At 42.3% G+C, this 18,459-nt stretch overlaps 1 protein-coding gene across 3 annotated transcripts in view; it reads left to right on the top strand.

The window, feature by feature from the left end:
- The window catches only part of zbtb16a (zinc finger and BTB domain containing 16a), a 165,370-nt gene extending 148,864 nt beyond the window's left edge, over positions 1-16,506 (top strand). For all 3 annotated transcript variants that reach the window (XM_054755693.1, XM_054755692.1, XM_054755694.1), the window contains exons 6-7: positions 6,506-6,676; positions 10,779-16,506. In XM_054755693.1, the coding sequence (XP_054611668.1) occupies positions 6,506-6,676; positions 10,779-11,008 (401 nt within the window). In that variant the 3' untranslated portion in view covers positions 11,009-16,506. The remainder of the gene's footprint in view (positions 1-6,505; positions 6,677-10,778) is intronic.
- Positions 16,507-18,459: the final 1,953 nt, after the last annotated feature.

The raw sequence follows: 18,459 nt of genomic DNA, 5'->3' as shown, positions 1-18,459 counted from the left end.
GCCACCGCCCTCCTTTGGGGTGTCACAGAAGATGATGGCCTGAGCGAAGGGTAAAGCGAGGACGGGGGGGGTTGACAGAAGGACGCAGGTGGTGATGCCCACGGGCACCCGAAGGTCCACTCGCCGTGTGATGTGGTTCCACCTCACTGTGCTGGAGGGAAGACAAAGATGTGCCATCTTTAACCAAAATTCTACCCTGCATTAGTGAAATACAGTACAATTTGCATTGTTTTAATATTCCAATTATTTAATAGTCTTATAAATAATGATCTATTTAAATAATCTTCACAATTTTTTTTGTCATAACATTTTGACTTCCTCATAATATTCTAACTTTTTCACAACCTGATTTTGTTTTGATATATACATATATAATATGTATGTGTGTAAATAAATCCATTTTTTTTCCCAAGCAACAATTTTCTGTCGACCAATCAACAGACAGCAGCATGTCTAGACCCGCCCAAGGCGAGCAAACTACACCGTACGTACTGCAAAGCATGGGGTGGATACTGCGAAATGCTTCAATTAATGCCTCTATTCAATGAACTGTCATCTCCTATAGTTACCGGAGGCGTGGTCTACTAAAGCAAATAATCGCCAAGGTCTCTGATTAGCGCTGTGTCAAATAACATTGGCATAGGCAACCTCCTTCATAACATATGCAAGTAGCTGCAATTTTGAAGTTTGATGAGCGGTCAGCCACTTTATCTACCTCTGCATGTGCTTTAAAATGTTGCTAGTAGCTCAGCAGTTTGCTCCTTGCTGCTTTTACAACATTGGTTCTGTTGCTGCTGTTGTGTAATGCACTTGTTAGGCCCTGTCCACACAGAAACACTTTTTGTATTATGGCGGGTTGAAAGACAATTGCAACCATACTGTGCTGGATTCATAAGTAGTTGCATCCAGATGGGGACGTGTCACTGAGTGAAAACGATGTAATACATAAGGTACACCTACCTGTGGTGCTGTGAGCAGACGCGCAGACAGAACCACGTGACTACAGAAGAAGAAAGAATGGATGGGCATAAAGTCGTCTTCCGCTTTCCAAGGCTTGTCTAGACTGATGACAAGTTTTGAAGGCTTAATGTGATGACAAAAGCGTCCACAATCAAAAAGGTTGTAGTTTGCATACAAGGCCACTAGTTGGCGAGCCATGCATGGCTCATTTATTTGTGTCAAGTACCTCAACTCGTCTACTCCTGAACCGCTGTACAAGAAAGGCCCTCATTAATATTCCATTGTTACCAAAGTAATAGCTATTACTTTTTGACAAATACACCACATGGTGGCGCTGTTATTTAGCTCCCATAAGTCTGACTGGCTTGAAATTTCTCGCCAGCTCAATGCACTGTACAAAACACCCACTGTAACGTTTGTCAACAGTCAACAGTGTTTAGCTGAATCACCACCAGATTTGGTAAACACCTTTTTGGAGGACCGACAAGCTTGTGTGTAAAAGATTGGTTGAACACGGCCCCCATCAAGCAAGAGGGCGGGGCTTGGCACATAATTGTCCATAAGTCATTGAGCATTTGCCTAATGATGATACAACTTTGAGGATATCTGTATTACAGTACACGTATGCTAGCATGTCTTCCACAGCATTTTTATGATGTACAACCCATAGGGGGCACCACACTCTTTATCTTGAGCAGCACTTTATCCACCGTTGTTGTTTTTAGTGTAAACATCCCCTAAGTATGATTTGTCTACTGAGCCCAAACGCGGCTGCATTTCATTCTCCTTCTTATCGCTTCTTCTTTACGCTTTATCTCCTTGTAAGTAATCATGACTGCTCCAAATGCAGCCGCACACTAAAATGCGCTTTTTTAAAAGCTGTGCATCGCTGCGTGTCCTGATAAAGTTTACAGGCGATAAACAAGAGAATGAGAGCGAGAGAGAGAGTGGAGCTCAGGTCATTGGCGCCATATAGTCGATGTTCAATACGATAGCAAATGATAAAATGATCGCTTATGAATTCAGCCTCCAAAACCCAGACTGTGTTTCTGTGTTTTCTTCTCTCAAAGGTAACCTCAACTGAAAAAAAGAACACATTTTATTTTATGAAAATGCAATAAAATGGATCCTATCCAAAGTGTAATCACTTCAACACACAAATGAGAATTTATGCACAAACCCTGCTCTTTTTTAGCTGCACAGGTGGGCCTCGTGTTACGTACACGTTGCCTTGTTACGACGGCGATGCAAGTCGAGTTTTAGTGTTAGTCTAAATTATATTAAAGACAAAGAAAATGAAAAAAAACAGTAAAAATACAGTCTGAGAGAAGATGGAACAAGGACTTGCCTGATTCCAAGTTCTTAGTAGACCATATTTCTCTTGAATTCTAAACAAATTATCAGATGAAGGATTATACTAAATTAAATTAATATTAAAATACTGAGTTGATCAACCACAAAACTGAGAACTGAGTTGAATTAATCTGGCCCCTCTGATTAATGTTTGATTAATCTGGCCAGGGCTGCCAGGCCCGGGTAGACGGGTAATCACACCGGTGCCGGACGTCGCTCGAATGGCACGTAAAAATGTGCTTGAATAAACAAACAGAGCTGCTTGAATGGCAGCCACTCATGGCGGCGGTGTTAATTCCACGACATAGATATGTAGATAGATAGATAGATAGATAGATAGATAGATAGATACTTTATTACTCTCCGCTGGCCATCTAGACATTTCAGGTATCTTATTGCCACCCCTACGTGAGTAATGGTCTCACGAAAAATGTCTGGCTCCGACACTGCTGCTGCACTAAGAGTGCTGGGCCTACATGAAAATTATAAATGTTGATTTTCTTCTCTGGACGTTTTGATGATCAAAACATGTAAATGGCTACTCTGTTGACTTTTAAAACAAATATCACAGCGTAAGCCTAATCGCAAGTATTTCTCAGATGTTTTACAATGTTTACAACCACATTGAGAAGCTAATTGCTTAATTAATGAATTAGCTTCACAACAGATATGTGTTAATTCCACCACAGGATATGTCATGTTACACGTGTTATTATCGGCTGATATCGGTATCAGAAATTGAGAGTTGGACAATATCGTGATCAAAAAAGCCAATGTCAGACATTATTATTCCCCTTTTTGTTTTTTTAGATGTAAATATGTGGTATATTCATGGAAATGGCATTAGCTGTCCACAGCCGTCATTGCGCGGGTATTAGCATCCCACTCACTGAGGCGCCCTAATTAAAGGCAGGTGAACGCCAGCTGCATTATCATTCCTGCGGCGTGGTGTGAGGCCGCCCGGCTCGGTGATGGATTGTGATCTCCGCTGTGGCCGAGACGCCCCGAAGAGGCGGCGTGTCTTACAGCAGGAGGCGCTGATAACTTCATGCAGACAAATAAAGACTGTCACATTTATTGATTTTTTTTCCTCTTCCTTTACCGAGCCAACACCCCTCACATACGTCCCCTCCACAGAAATCCCACAATAAAGAGCCCTGAATGTGTGAAGTGTGTAGCCAAATGTGATCAGCATTTAAAGTGTGCAAAGAAAGCACCTTGTCAGCGTGCAAGAAAGCCTTAAAATAAGATAATATGCAGGGCAGAGCTGCCAGATTGTCTCTTAGCGGCGGAACGTAACGACAAAATGCAATTTATTCCCCAGCACGCCGCTACTCTGACAGTCAGATAATGAAAGGCATAGGTCATTGATGGCGACTTTAAGTTGCGGTGTTGGAGTGAAATGCATTACTTGACTGGAGTGTGACACAGGCGGCCATGCAGGTAGATCCCCCTCATCAAACACGAACATGTGCAATTAGCCCACTAGGCTGCCGCCTAGGTTGGAATCAGCGATGTTGGAATTAAAGATGAGCGTTTCAAGACGTGTCTAATACATGGGGAAAACAAACAATATCTTAGTAGATTTGCATGCAATTCTCTTCATTTGGCATGAAATTGTTTAAACTAGATTGTCGACTGAGTCTTCTGCCATTAAGGAATGTGACAGGCCTGTCTGTTGTTGAGCCTAAGAAAGTCTTTGCCTATATATCAGCTGTTTTAGTGGAATGTACATCTTGGTTATCTATTTAATTGGCATGTAGAGGTGCCATGTAATATCGCTAATGCTCATGGATAGCGTGGACATGGGATTTTAAATGCATTTCCTTTATGTTTAATTTTACAGAGAAGTGATTTTCTGTCTCATGTAAGTTACAATCGATATACTTTATATCTGTATGTTCAGTTTTACAGTGCTTCAAAGTTGAGAACCGTTGGTTTAAACTGAACAGAGAGAGGAAGCTCAGAGCTTATCTTCTTTAAACTGAAATGCACAAGCCAAAGAAACTCTCATTAAGTCATTCTTACTGAGTGTATGTCCACATGTGAAAATTACCCAGCAGATGCCATATGTCGATTTGTTGCCAGGGAAACTTCACTCCATTCACTTTCACTGGTCGAAAATGATGCTTGTCAGGAACCAACCAGTCTGACAAATAAACAATATGTCATTAAATGTAGATGTAATTCCCCTAATTTAGCATAAGACAGTTTGTTTAAACAAAGCAAGAGAAGAGAAAGCTCAGAGGGAATCTTTAAATCAAAATGCACAAATTGAAGAAACTCTCAGGGGAAAAGGTAATATTACCAATGATATAGGTACTACATGTACGTGTATACATATACAGTATATGCGTATGTATGTAAATATGATTTTGGATGCCGTAGTAATATTAAACGAGGATAATTAATGAAAAAAACAACAATAAAAGTGATATAATAATACGTAATGATAAATGTTATTTACCTTTGAAGAGGAGTGGTAGAGCATACGTTGTTGGTAGTGGTAGAGGATATACTGGGAAAAAAGGACAAATGGTCGTCGTCGTTAGACTCTTCTAAAAGAGGTAGTGTTCTGTGGGTGGTGTAGAATTAAGCAGGCCTATTAACTCTTCATAAACTTTAATCACACGCTCTGTCCGGGTTGTATCATACAGCTACAATGTAGCTTTCTCTCTCCTCCCCTCCTCCTCCTCTTGTTCTCCAGCTGTTGGTCCCATTAGCATTGTCACAGTGCCCTCTGCTGGTCAAGCATGTAGCAGAATAAATATGGACTTACAGGGCAAAACACATGAAAATATAGACTAGTCGGCTTGTGTTCGTATCTCCGAAAGTTCGCACGTCGGATGTTCGTTAGTAGGGGACTTAGTGTACTGTATATTAGGGCTGTCAAAGTTAATGCATGTAAGTTTCCTTTAAAGGCACAAATTCTTTTGATGCAAAGTTAACATGCGCACAACCAGCTTGATCCTCCGCCCACACCGTAGTGTGATGAAATGCAGCGGCGTGGCAAATATTCAGCAGAAATTGACAAAGAAAAGGGTACTTTGAATGGTAAGTTTAGCTCCACAGCCCTGGTAGATGCCTCTCTCGACAAGACCAAAGTTATTTGTGTCGCTGTGAGGTAAGTTGCCGCGAAGTACGTTGACACAAAGTTACTGGTGCACTGCAGGTATTTTTTTCATTGGTAATGTGGCATATGAGTGTCCCAACTAAGAGTGAGATGTCTCTTGGCGGATTTTTGCCTTGAGCTGCTAGCTAAAATTTGGACTAGAAGCTACTAGCTATGGGCAGGCATAGCCGAGGACAGCTATTTGGGGGCTTGTGTCAATGAGAATGGTTAGCGCTCTCGCTAGCGTTGGCAGCACACTAGCTGGTCACCGGGAAAGATTTTCAGCACACACGTAACATGTGTACATTATAGCGACCTGATATATCTTATTTATTACGAATTGTGCAAAACTATGACAGGAACAACACAAAATTGAAAGCACTAAATGAATACAAAGCCACCATCCACCAGTAAGAGCCTGGATTTGTTTTTTTCAGATAGGTGCACCAACAAATACGTACATCAGAACTCAATAACGTCATCAAATCTTACCTTTATGCATTCCCATGAGGTGAAAGAAAAAACAGAAAAACAGCAAAGTAGTCTTATCTGTGCATTGTGGGAGAAGATGCATTGCAAAGTTAAATGGTGCATTCAAGGACCATGGAACAAAGTGGAACAAGTCGCTGCTCGCATTAAACATGCAAAAATTGTGGGATTTCTAACTATATATTATTTTTGTAATAAAACAATGGCCCATATTTCCAAAATTTGTATCCCTTTATTTATTATTATTTATTTAAGTTATGTGTATTCCTGTGTAATGATTCCTTTTGGGAAATATGAGCATACGTAGCCAGGCAGATATCACCACTCTAATTTTTCCAGCCTAGAGAACCTCGCTCCATTCATTTTCAACTGACTTTGCTGTCAATGATGCTTGCTGGGAAGTATGAATACATGGCAACATGCGAAAGTCACTAACCTTTCCAGCCTGAGGAACCTCACTCATTTACTTTCCACCAGTTTGTATGGAAATAATTCCTGTCTCACTAAAGAACATTTGGTCAAGTATTTCCTGACCATGGAGTGCAATAATTATCTTTTCCTCATCTGCCTTGTTTTGCCCGTCTTTCGCAGCCGGGGACCACCCATTCGAGTGTGAGTTCTGCGGGAGCTGCTTCCGCGACGAGAGCACGTTGAAGGGCCACAAACGCATCCACACCGGCGAGAAGCCCTACGAATGTAACGGCTGCGGCAAGAAGTTCAGCCTCAAGCACCAGCTGGAGACCCACTACCGCGTGCACACAGGTACCGTATGAGTACTAACGTTACTGCATGTGGATTGTGTCTCTTCATTAGGTACACCTGCACAACCTAATGAGGCCTAATATAAAGAAAAAAATCAACTTTTATTTTGTGCATTAAGAAGATTGACTTTATTGGCGTCCCAATCCCCGCACTGCGCAGTAGTGAAAACATGTCACTGTGAGTGGGTATTCCCCCGAAAATGAGTCTTTATCGCTGGCAGTGTGTATGTTTGTACTTTGGACGCTGCTTTATTGTGAATTGTAAACTTTACGCTTCCGTTGGGTATTGAATTAATAAGCAGTTTGAAACCATAGCCAACGTGCGTGAACAAAAAAAAAGTGAAGCTCAGTTGAACACATTCAAAGGAAAGGATGCCAACATCAGACTGGAATCAAATATATGTAGGATGAGTACTTATCTACAGTATTTATCAGTGCTCATGTCAAACTTTTATCAAAATGTGACCATGCAAGAATCAGTATAAAATTATTTAACCAATTAATGATGTTCAACATTTCAAGTCAATTAACATAAAAACGTTTGTGTTTTAAGTGTACATGGCTTCAGGTCAAATGTCTGAAGGGGTACACGACTGTAAAAAGTTTGGGAGCCACTGGTCTATGTGCCCTACGATTGGCTGGCGATCAGTCTAGGGCAGGGGTCACCAACGTGGTGCCGCGGGCACCAGGTAGCCCCCCACGACCACATGAGGCGCCCGCAAGCCCGCTTTTCATTCAGGTTTCCAGTTAATAATGAACGAACAGTGGAAAGAAATGCATTCTGAAATACAAAATGTGAGTTGTGGACACCAGCATTTTGTTCATGTTCTGGTGAAACAAGCATATTCGCTTTGTTTGGGTTTCAAATAAGCTCTGAAAATAAATGTTACAAGAATGAGTAGCTCTTGGCCATTTTCATTTTGTAAAAGTAGCTCTCACAAGGAAAAACGTTGGTGACCCCTGGCCTAGGGTGTACCACGCCTCTCGCACCAAGACAGCTGGGATAGGCTCCAGCGGACAAGCGGTATAGAACATGGATGGAATAATTGTTTATTCCTGTTGTTATTATTGTACATACTTTAATGAAATATTACAAATAAATACTGTAATAAATAATATGATTTGTTAAAAACGTTTAATTGATTAAACAATTTTAGAAATGATGAAAAAAGAATATGTACTGATCTGCACAGCACCTGTGCTCACTCTTCTTTTTCCGCGTGCCCACCCTTCTACAAAGTTTCTACCTAATATGTTTACTACTTTTTGCACCATCCTGCTCGCTATCGAGCAAACAAACGGTACTGATAAGATTTATAATAATCAATACCTCTCATTAACATGGATAGGCCCAAAATGGTATCACTTTCTTTAACTGGGATTCATATTTCTTTCTAAACGTATTGTAGTGCCTTTTGTTGTCATTGTACAACAGAATTGAAACGCTGTCAAATCACAGTAAAGTTATAAAATACTGTATATATACAAATGATGCTGCTATTGCACGATTGAATTGTGGACAAACAAAACAACCTTTTATGGCACATATGCCCATACAGCCTCCTGAATAATAGGAGGTGGTATACGTGGTGGTGCTCTACAACCACAATGATAATTCATAATGAAGGCCAAATTCTCGACACAGCTCTTGTATTGGATCCTATTAGATGGTGCAGGTGTAGCTAATGTTGTGTGTAAATGAGCTGTTTTTTTCCTCTGACTACATTCATTAGCTGTGCCTGGGAACAGGAACACATTGTTGCAGCATATGAAGCAGTGGAGGGGCTCACGCACATGCACACGCACACGCACACACACACACACGCACACGCACGCACACACAGCAGAGGCATATCTTTGTTGCCACGCTACAGTAAATGAATGTCTCCAAAGACTGCCTATTGATCCCAGTATATTTAGAGCCCCATAAAGATGTTGACACAGTGATAAGCTGGCGGCCCCCAAGAAGACTGAGCGAGAAGCCCACCAGGATGGGGCAGGGCGGCCGCGGCTTTATGCTTTTCCTCGCCATTTCCTCTCTAATTCACACTGCACAGCTCCCATCTCCCTTTCAATAAGGCAGCTGTTAAGCCACACTATCAAGGCAGCCTGTCCAATAATTGGCTCCCCCCCTCCACCCCACCCCACCCCACCCCTCCACATCCAGGGAGGCGGGGGCAGGATGGCAGGGGTTCACATCAAGCCGTAGAGCGACGGCAGATAACGAGCAAGTGACAAGCTCACCGTCAAAAGGGCACCTCACATAAAAGAGAGCAGCTTGATGGATCATCCACGCTCTGACGCCGCTCTCCCCCCGCCACCCATCCCTTTGCACGAGCCACATGCCAATGCCGGATCAATACTTGGTGGTGACGGGGAAGCATTTGCAATTCATTGTTAGCTGCTTACTAGAGGGCCCCTTGTTTACAGTCTGGTTATCAATATCAACAGCTGTCTGCGTTTATTGGCTTCGGGGCGATGGCGGGCGGGCGAGGTCAAGGTCAACCAGGGGGAGGCAACGCTGCACGTTAGCAGTAGTATTAGCCTCGATGAGCGTTGGGGCCCCGATGGCTTCCGACATCTCGTCTCAAATGCCACCAGCAAAAGGTCGCCATTTACATGTCTGATTTACGGTGGGGCCGCCGGATTGTTTGCCAGCCATCGCTCAAATCATTAGTGCTTTTCGCACGGCGGCCATTGTTGATTGCGAACGACATCCGCTCTTTGATGTACGATGTAACGAAGGATGTGGACACACCTCTTCAGTGATCAATGGATCAGTCAGGAGTTGGACGAGACGTCTGTTAAAGGTCCCATTGGGTGCTATTTTGTCTCAGAAGTGAGTTGGACAAAATAAACCCGCGGAAACGCCGTTTTGTAGGCGTCTGTAGCTTTAATGCTAGCAAAATGCATGTGTTTCCAAGAAGCACTATTGTATGCTTTATCCACTTTTCGTATATACGCTGTATATCACACATGCTGCACACGTTCAAATTGTTGGATAACGTGGATATTAAGGGCCGTGATATGAAGTGTTACTGCATCCTGTAAAATGATTTGCAGTGAAAGTTATTACTGAGGATTTCTGCTACATGGATAATATTGACCAAGTACAGGAACTTTCAAAATCCAATAAGTCATTTTCTTTTGTGTCCAACGCCGTCACGTGCGTTAATTCGCACCTTTTGTTTTGCTTCTAACACACACCAGCTAGGCTATATTAATGGAGCCGAATGACTCCACGTAAAGAAAACCTTATTAAGTTCGTTATGTGTTGCACTCTAAAAATTGTGTGGTGTCCAAATTATGACAATTGTTAATACCACATATATTTCGGTGAGTGCAAGGTTTTATTATTTTTCATGAAGTTAACATTGCATTATCTTTTTGTGATTACATGTTTTTTTTATGATGCGGCGGTGATTGTGAGCTACAGCGCTAACATTAAACTCACATTTTAACAGCAATGTCATGCTAGGTTAGCCTGTTCGCTGAAGAAAAATAAAATGATCAAACTTGCAACTTCCACATCTGTAGATGACGGAAGGATAGTTGAGGTGACTTGGGCATAGTCCAGATGCCTCCTGGACACCTCCCTGGAAAGGTGTTCTGGGCATGCCCAGCCGGGAGGAGACCCAAGGGCAGGCCGAGGGTGCACTGGAGGCATTATGTCCCACAGCTGGCCTGGGAACGCCTCGTGTCCCTCCGATGGTCGGGAAGTCTGGACTTCCTCAATGAGACTGCTGCCCCCGTGACCCGGACCCAGATAAGTGGAAGAAAATGGATGGTAGCGGAGAAAATGTTTTAAATTTACATCGCTTAATGACGAATCATGAATATTACAAATAACTCTGATCTGAACGGCAGCATAACAAATGAACCGTACTGCTCGGTGAAAACGCGGTACACCTTTTCATCCTTTGGTTGTTATTGTTCTTGTTTTTGTGCCTTTTTAGTGCAAATGTTACCAGTTCCCAGCTTACAGCCCCACCGAGGCTCTGACGGCCTCTAGTGTGTTTGATATGTTGAGCTACATCGCCTGATGAATGTGTCACCTTGTCAGCTACTCATGCTAACCGTTGTCTTCAACATGGCTCCCCCAGGTGAGAAGCCATTTGAGTGCAAGCTGTGCCACCAGCGATCCAGGGACTACTCGGCCATGATCAAGCACCTGCGCACCCACAACGGCGCCTCACCCTACCAATGCACCATCTGCCTGGAGTACTGCCCCAGCCTGTCAGCCATGCAGAAGCACATGAAGGGCCACAAGCCTGAAGACATCCCCCCTGACTGGCGCATAGAGAAGACCTACCTGTACCTCTGCTATGTCTGAGACAGGCGTGGTGTGGTGGTCGGAGAAAAGAGGAGGCGGGGGGGCTTTGATGGAGGAAGGAGAATGTAATGAGGCGTTAGGGGTATGTTGACGACGTTGGCGTCAAAAGACTTTTCTTACGAAAAAGGCAAGGGTGGTCAGAGAGTCGTGTCCACCGTGTAGTTCGGAATCACCGGGTCATCGCCCCACCTTGTGTTACTGTGTTATTATTTCAGGTTGCTGAGCGGCAGGGAAGTGTTGCTGCTAGCGGTGTTGACAGATTCTCAAGGGCTATCTGAATCTCCACTGAACGAAATCTGGCAGTGGAGGTTGTCGATTTCATCGTTGTTGTAATCGTAGTTGGTTGTTTAGTTTACCAGTCACACGAAGACGTGAACGGAGGTTTAAAAAAAAGTTCATCACAGCGATGGATCACTTTGTGTTTCCTAGTAGTTGCAGTGAGCAACTAAGAATGTCCCTCAGTAAAGTACCGAAACCTTCGCCAAGGCCGAGTCATCCTGAGTTGTATACTTTCTAAAACAGACAAGGAGAATTTAAAGAAAAGCTCCAAAATACTGTAGTACAAGTAAAAGCAATAGTCAAAAGTTTGCGGACACTTTCTCATACAAAAAATGTATATTCCTCGCTCCATGCTCGGCCCCTCCACAGTTTTGTAGCCGTGTGTTATACGCTAACAAACAGTAGTGCATTCATGCGCTATTCACTGAAGCATCGAAGGAAAAGTGTCCCGACAACAATCTCTGGATACGCCGTCTTCTGCGTATTTGCACTGCAATCCGACTGGTTCTTCCTTGACCGATGTCCCGCCGATATGCAATGCTTGGTCAAAATCTGTGAAGTATTTTTTGCAAAGTTAGTGGTCACTCTGAAACGCTTGAATTTTGAATTGTGGCACTTCCTGTTTCTGTTAAAAGATAATTGCAGCATCCTTTGTGGAAGTTACTACATTGTCACGCAGTCAAAGGCGGACCTCCACCAAGGCCGAACAACCTGTGATTAATTCAGTGATTAAGAAGGAAAATGTGGAACAGAGCCCTTACAACAAGACTTCCTGGATGAACTCCTTTATTTGTGTCCGTACCAAAATTGAATTGGTTCTTCCTTGACCCACGTCCCACCTTCACACAAAGTTTTGCAGAAATCGATAAAGTAGTTTTTGTGTGTCGAAAAAAAGAAAAGGTGCATATAAACTAATAGCACTTCCTGTTCCTCTTCTGTTAGAACGTAACCTCAACCTCCTTGGTGGACTAGAATGCCAGTCTCTCGAGTGCAGACCTCCGCCAAGGCCAAGCTGGGATTCAGTTGTATGTCTTACATACGTTTGAAGTTTTTCATGAAGACTCTTGCACGGTTGCCAAGGTGACAATGAAAGAAAATGTGTAAGTGCCCTTATGACCAAAATATTCGCACCTAAATTGAACAGATTCTTCCTTGACTTATAAACGACTAATAAACTTTGAGTAAAGGTGTCCACTTTAGCAATTTTTCCATTGCTAAAGTAGTTTTGTGTAGTTTACAACCGCGCATATAAACGGCTGAAAGTTCCTCGTTCGTTCATGTTAAAACCTCCTTGGTGGCGGCCACTCAGACACCTCCGCCAAGGCCAAATGATCCGAATGTGTATAAAATTGTTCTTATCGTTCGTACGCCAGAATTTCATCAGTAAGACAGAAAAACGGAAAATGACTAAAAGTGCCCTTACAGCAAGAATTCTTTTATCTATACCAAAATTGAGTTGCTTCGTCTTTGACCTTTTATGCAAAGTTTTGTGGAAAGCAGTGATGTCGTTTTTGCATGGCGTAAGTAAAGTTCCTGTTCTGCTTGGTTTGAAACGTAACCTCAGCCTCCTTAATGGACATCACTCGTATGCCAAGGCCAAAGTTGGGTCAAATTGTACATCTTAGTACGATCGTTAAAATTCTTGATTGACTAGACTAGGCGATTAAGAAGGAAAATGTCTAAAAGTGCCCTTACAACAAGGATTTATTTGCCCGTGTACACACCAAAATTGAATTGGTTCTTCCTTCACCTACGTCGACCTTTACCAGGTTTTGTTAAAATCACTGAAGTAGTTTTTTGCGTAGCGCATATAAACAGATTCAAGTTCCTGTTCATGTTCAAACTTTTGAACCAGAACCTCCCTGAAGGGAGTGTCACTCCAACCAATTGATTTGGACCATGGACCTCCGCCAAGGCTGATTTGGATCAAATTGTATTTCTTATCATCTTCTGATTGTTAGAATCCTTGCATGAGTCACTAAACTCCATGATTAAAAAGGAAAATGTCTAAAAGTGCCCTTACAACAACAACACTCTTATCCGTATCTTCACCAAAATCGAATGGGTTCTTCCTTGAAAAATGTCGTGAAAATTCACAGTCACAAACTTGAATGAAACCAAGTAGATCTTCCCAGTTTTCCTCGTTATTCCGAGATAGCCCCTGAGAATCGGCAGTAGAGGCGGTGGGAATATGCAGTATAGTCAATGAACTTGTTTGGTTGATTGTTGGGGGGGAGCTTGTGCTGCTTTGTTTGCCCCCTCCCTCCACACACACACACACACACACACACATTCACGGTCTTCCCGGTACTGTGAGGTACCCCCTCCCTCAAGGAGGCCAAAGGCTGACTTATATATTTTGCGCTCCGCCGTTATCATAGTTCATCATATCATAGCTTCATTGCACAGGTGACGACAAGCTACGACAACAGTTTCTGTTTGATGTATTACTACAGGACGCCACGTTCATTAATTGCAGCAATACGCAACCGGGCCGCTCCGTTTATACTCTCATTATCTCACACTAACCGCCACACGCTGTGGCTGCATGGACGGGGAAAGACGATAAGGAAAAGCAAACAAAAACGGCTGCTCTCGAAGTCGTGAATGTCGGAAGGGGACGCCGTAGAAGAGGTGTTTTCGAGGCCACGTGAATGTGAAAAGACTCGCACGCTGCCGGACTGGTGTCGGTGCAGGAAGCAGGGATTCCCGATTGGATGAATACGACAACAGATAAATCAACTCTTTCTCTGTGGTTTCATCTCCTGTTCTTGTTGTTGTTTTGTTGAGCGTGAAGTCGAACACGTCGTACTTGAATTACCTCATTTTGTGACCTCATCTTTTTGTTTTTAATTCCCACCTTTTCTTGAGTCGGAAAGATGCATTGCACAGCGTGATTATTTGTGCTCAGACACAAATTTTAAAGTGCCGCAGTGATGAGATTTTATTTGTTAATGTGTTTTTTTTTTGTGCATTATTACCAAACTTTGTATTATTCTTGTTATTATTAACCCTGCTTGTTAACGAGCCGGAAGGTTTTGTTTTTGTGTTTTTTTGTTCTCAAAAAGCTACCTCTCTAAGTTCATGTTTTGGCAAAAAGCACATTTTCTTTTTCTTTTTTTTGGCATATTTCATCATTGCTACTTCATCTCATGCATTTTTTTTTCCTCAGAAAGTTGATTTATATGATTTTCAAAGTGTACATAAAAGGTGACAACGGTAGAGGTGCGTGGGTTTTGGGGCGGGGGAGAAAAAAGTAGAAAAAATGTTTTTGAAGCCTTAAGTGACAAGCAAAGAGCCGACAAAGAGGAAGAAAGAAGCACTGTTGCTTGTTCTAAGGGGGTTCCCAAACCAACAACACATTGAAACTTGAACATATGTGAATAGAGTTTTGTAATGTGAAGGTGCTGGATCGAGGTCGGTCATCGTTTTTTTGCAGAGCGCGACGGACAATTGGATGTTGAGTAATCATCCAAACAAAAGAAAACAAAAAAGAGCCAACAGAGGCAATTTGATATAAAAGAAATTGTGATATTTTTGTATTGCGTGTCAGTCCTTTTTTTTTTGTGGAGGGTTAAAGCAGGGCACAAATATTTGTATTTTTGTTGGTTGTTTTTTTGGTGTCTTTCTCTGGGTGTGAATCGTCTTTTGGCCTTGCTCCTCTTTGATATCGTGTGAACATATTGTAATAATAATAAGAAGAATAATAATAAGTGTTGCTTTCTGGATGTCAGCATTTGTAGGTGAAGGATGAAATTGAACCACCACCTTTTTTTATTATTGTTATAATTTTGTCGTTGTTTATGTGGCAAAGAAGAGACAAAAAAAAAGCCGACCGATGATTCACCGTTTTCTCAATCAAACTTGATCGCGGCCGTATTATTTTTGTTGTTTTTGTACTTGAAGTTAAAAAAAAAAGAAGGGATGGTGGCACGTCCTTGGTGTCCTGCCATTTGATTCTCTCTAACACTGTGAGCTGAAGGGGGCGGGGCTTTTTCGCCATAACTCCACCCACCAATACAATAAGAAATAAGAGTCAGACACTCCCATAATGCAACACTCTCCCCGTCGGTCACGTGACCTCCACCCCCTTAACCCGGTCATCGTCCTCTGAATGTTTTCTACGTTTTTTGTGTGGGTTAACGAGTGTGTGTGTGTGTGTGTGTGTGTGTGTGTGTGTGTGTGTGTGTGTTAGTGGAAAAATGCACTAATCAGAAATAAAATTCTATTCTATGCCACTGTTTTTTTCTCTATGTTGGTAAAAATATATATAAACACGTCAGCAGTGATATAGTTCTTCCCCCTCAGTGTTTCTCTTGTGTGCCTAAAAAGTATCCGCTTGTATTTTCAGATGAACATTTTGCAAAAAAAAACAATAAAAAGCCAGCACCCATGGGATGTCATGACACCGAATATGACTTTTTTTTTTTTAATCCACTGTTAGAGGGCTGTTGATTGAGAATTGTTTTTAATGTTTAAATATCCAGAATGAGAGGGCTCTTGATGCTATTGACATTTGAGATTTTTTGCTATTGAGATTTTGATAATCGGCAACAGGTTTGCTGTCTAACAATATTACGCTTGAGCAAGCTAAAAAAAAAAAAAAGAAAAAAAAATCGGACACATTTTGTGCCCTTGCTTCAGTACTTTTTAGTTGTTTTTTTTGTTTGTTTCTTTGTTTTTGTTTTTTTTTACCTTTTATGTTTCCTACATGATGCATTTAGGGTGTGTGGGACAAGAGGGACTCATGGCATCCCTTGAGCTGGCACTGTTGTGTTATTTCAGTGATGGTGGGGTTTTTTTCCTCCAGATAAGTCGCCATTTCACATGCCATTGAGGTTTAGATGTAAAGATACGAGAAAGAAAGCACGGAGTATTTTTGTAATCTTAGCACTGAGGACCAACAACTTTGCCCTGTCGGACCAAGCGTAACGAAGCTTTTAAACGTGACAAAGCTTTTCTTTCCCCTCTCTTTCTCTGTCGTCTTTGGCTTGTCTGTGCTACTTCTCTCCTACATTGTGGTCATGGAACAAGTTGCTCTGTATTATTAAGAAATGTAAGAAAGATAGAGTTTTTGTGTGTTTTTTTTTGTTATTATGATGATGATTTGAATTGTTATAGTTTTTGTCTACCTCAGCACCTAATCTTAGCCTAATCTTAGAAGGTGCCCAATTATTATTTTTGAAATTAGTTCTCTTATTGTTCTTATATTTTTGGGGGGGGAGGGGGGGGGGTGATTTGCATTAGAGCTTTGCAAAAAAAAAAAAAAAAAGGTCCTTTGTCTTTTCCAGCGACAATGTGCTTTTTTCTTTCCCACTGTGGACGTTTTCATATCTATAGCCAGCGTCTGTTGATATAGAGGTTGATTTTTGTTTCTGTTTTGTTTATTTCCACGTGGAATCAAACACATCTCTTGTAACATTTCAGTGTTCTCTGATGGAGTGTAAAAAAAAAAAGGACAATAAAAGATTTAATGCTGCAGGTCCTTCCATGTTGTTACTAAAGTCAATGTTGTGCCTTTTGATAGTGGAAAAAAATCAATAAAAAAGATATTTTTCTTTTCTTTTTTTACATCCTACTAACAGTATAGATTGTCTTTTTGTAGTGGATTTATTTTGTATTTTATTTTTTTTATTTATGGGTCTCATTATTAAAAAAAAGAAAGAAAATCAAGTCATGATTGTTCAATTGTACACTTCCGATATGCAGTCAGAGGAAATAAACAATGGACTTTATGTCAATCGTCGTAGCGCTTTCTCTGGCTCCTGCTTTGTTTCCTGTTTGATTTTAACAACGCATTCAAAGACATTACGACTTCATAATTGCATTCCTTATGAAAGTGCATTCTAAATATGTATTTTTCCATATTTGTGTTGTACATAAACGTACATGAGATAAACTTTTGTGAGATTTTGTGCAGATAAAACTTTTTTTCCGTTTTTTTTATATTCTTCATCATAGAGGTGTGTACAATTTAACAACTTCTTCGTATTGATTGGATATATTTTGAAGCAATTGTAAAAAAAAAAAAAAAAAAAATGCTGAAAATACCACACTCATTTTCATTTCAAATCAATAACAACAATCGTATTTTTTTGGTTTTAATGAGTCAAAATCAGTTGTACAAGGTTCATCGTGTCTTCAACTCTTACCTCTGGCAGAGCTTCGCCTGCATCCCTGGAGGGCGAGGATATCGAGTGCGAATGGGCTGTATTACGTGCCTCTGTTGCTGAGGCAGCTGACCGGGTCTATGGCCACAAGGTGGTCGGTGCCAGTCGTGGCGGCAGGCCCCAAATCCGATGGTGAACACCAAAGGTCAGGGCAGTTGTCAAGCTGAAGGAGTCCTATCGAGCATGGATGGCTTGTGGGACTCCTGAAGCAGCTGACACGTACCGGCGCGCGTACGGTCATTGTACAACTGAAGCAGGAGCCTGGTTCGCATTCATTGAACCTGTTTCCGGTGAACGCTGGCCCCTTTGTCAGCGATTGTGCTCATTGTTTTCATGGATAGAATTTAGTCGTCGAGGGAGTCCAGTTCGGGGGCCTTAGGATCTCGTCTCTGCTATTTGCAGACAATGTGGTCCTGATGGTCTCATCGGGCTGTGACCTTCAGCATTTACTGGGGCGGTTTGCAGCTGAGTGTGAAGCTTCTGGGATGAGACTCGGCACCAGAGGCCATGGTTCTTAATCGTAAAAGGGTGAATTGCACCCTTTACGTTGCGAATGAGGTCCTGCCCCCCAGATGGAGGAGTTCAAGTATCTCAAGGTCTTGTTCACCGCCTGTCGACCTCATGCTCCAACATTAGCATGAGGTCGACAGGCGGATTGGCGCAGCGTCTGCAGTAATGCGGTTGCTGTACCGGATCGTCGTGGTGAAGAGAGAGCTGAGCCGGAAGGCAAAGCTCTTGGTCATCCAGGAGGAGCTCAGAGTAGAGCCGCTGCTCCTTTACATTGAGAGGAGCCAGTTGAGGTGGCTGGAGTATCTAGTCTAAATGTCTCCCTGGTGAGGTGTTCCAGGCATGCCCAGCCAGGAGAGGGCCCGGGGCAGACCTAGGACACGCTGGAGGGATTATGTCTCACAGCTGGCCTGGGAACGCCTTGGTGTCCTCCCAGTGGAACTGGAAGATTTGGCCGGTGACTGGGAAGTCTGGAATTCCCGACTGAGACTGCTG

Source organism: Dunckerocampus dactyliophorus, chromosome 16 (genome assembly GCF_027744805.1).
Source record: "Dunckerocampus dactyliophorus isolate RoL2022-P2 chromosome 16, RoL_Ddac_1.1, whole genome shotgun sequence".
NCBI classification, from domain to species: domain Eukaryota; kingdom Metazoa; phylum Chordata; class Actinopteri; order Syngnathiformes; family Syngnathidae; genus Dunckerocampus; species Dunckerocampus dactyliophorus.
This window is presented reverse-complemented; position numbering and strand designations above follow the sequence as displayed.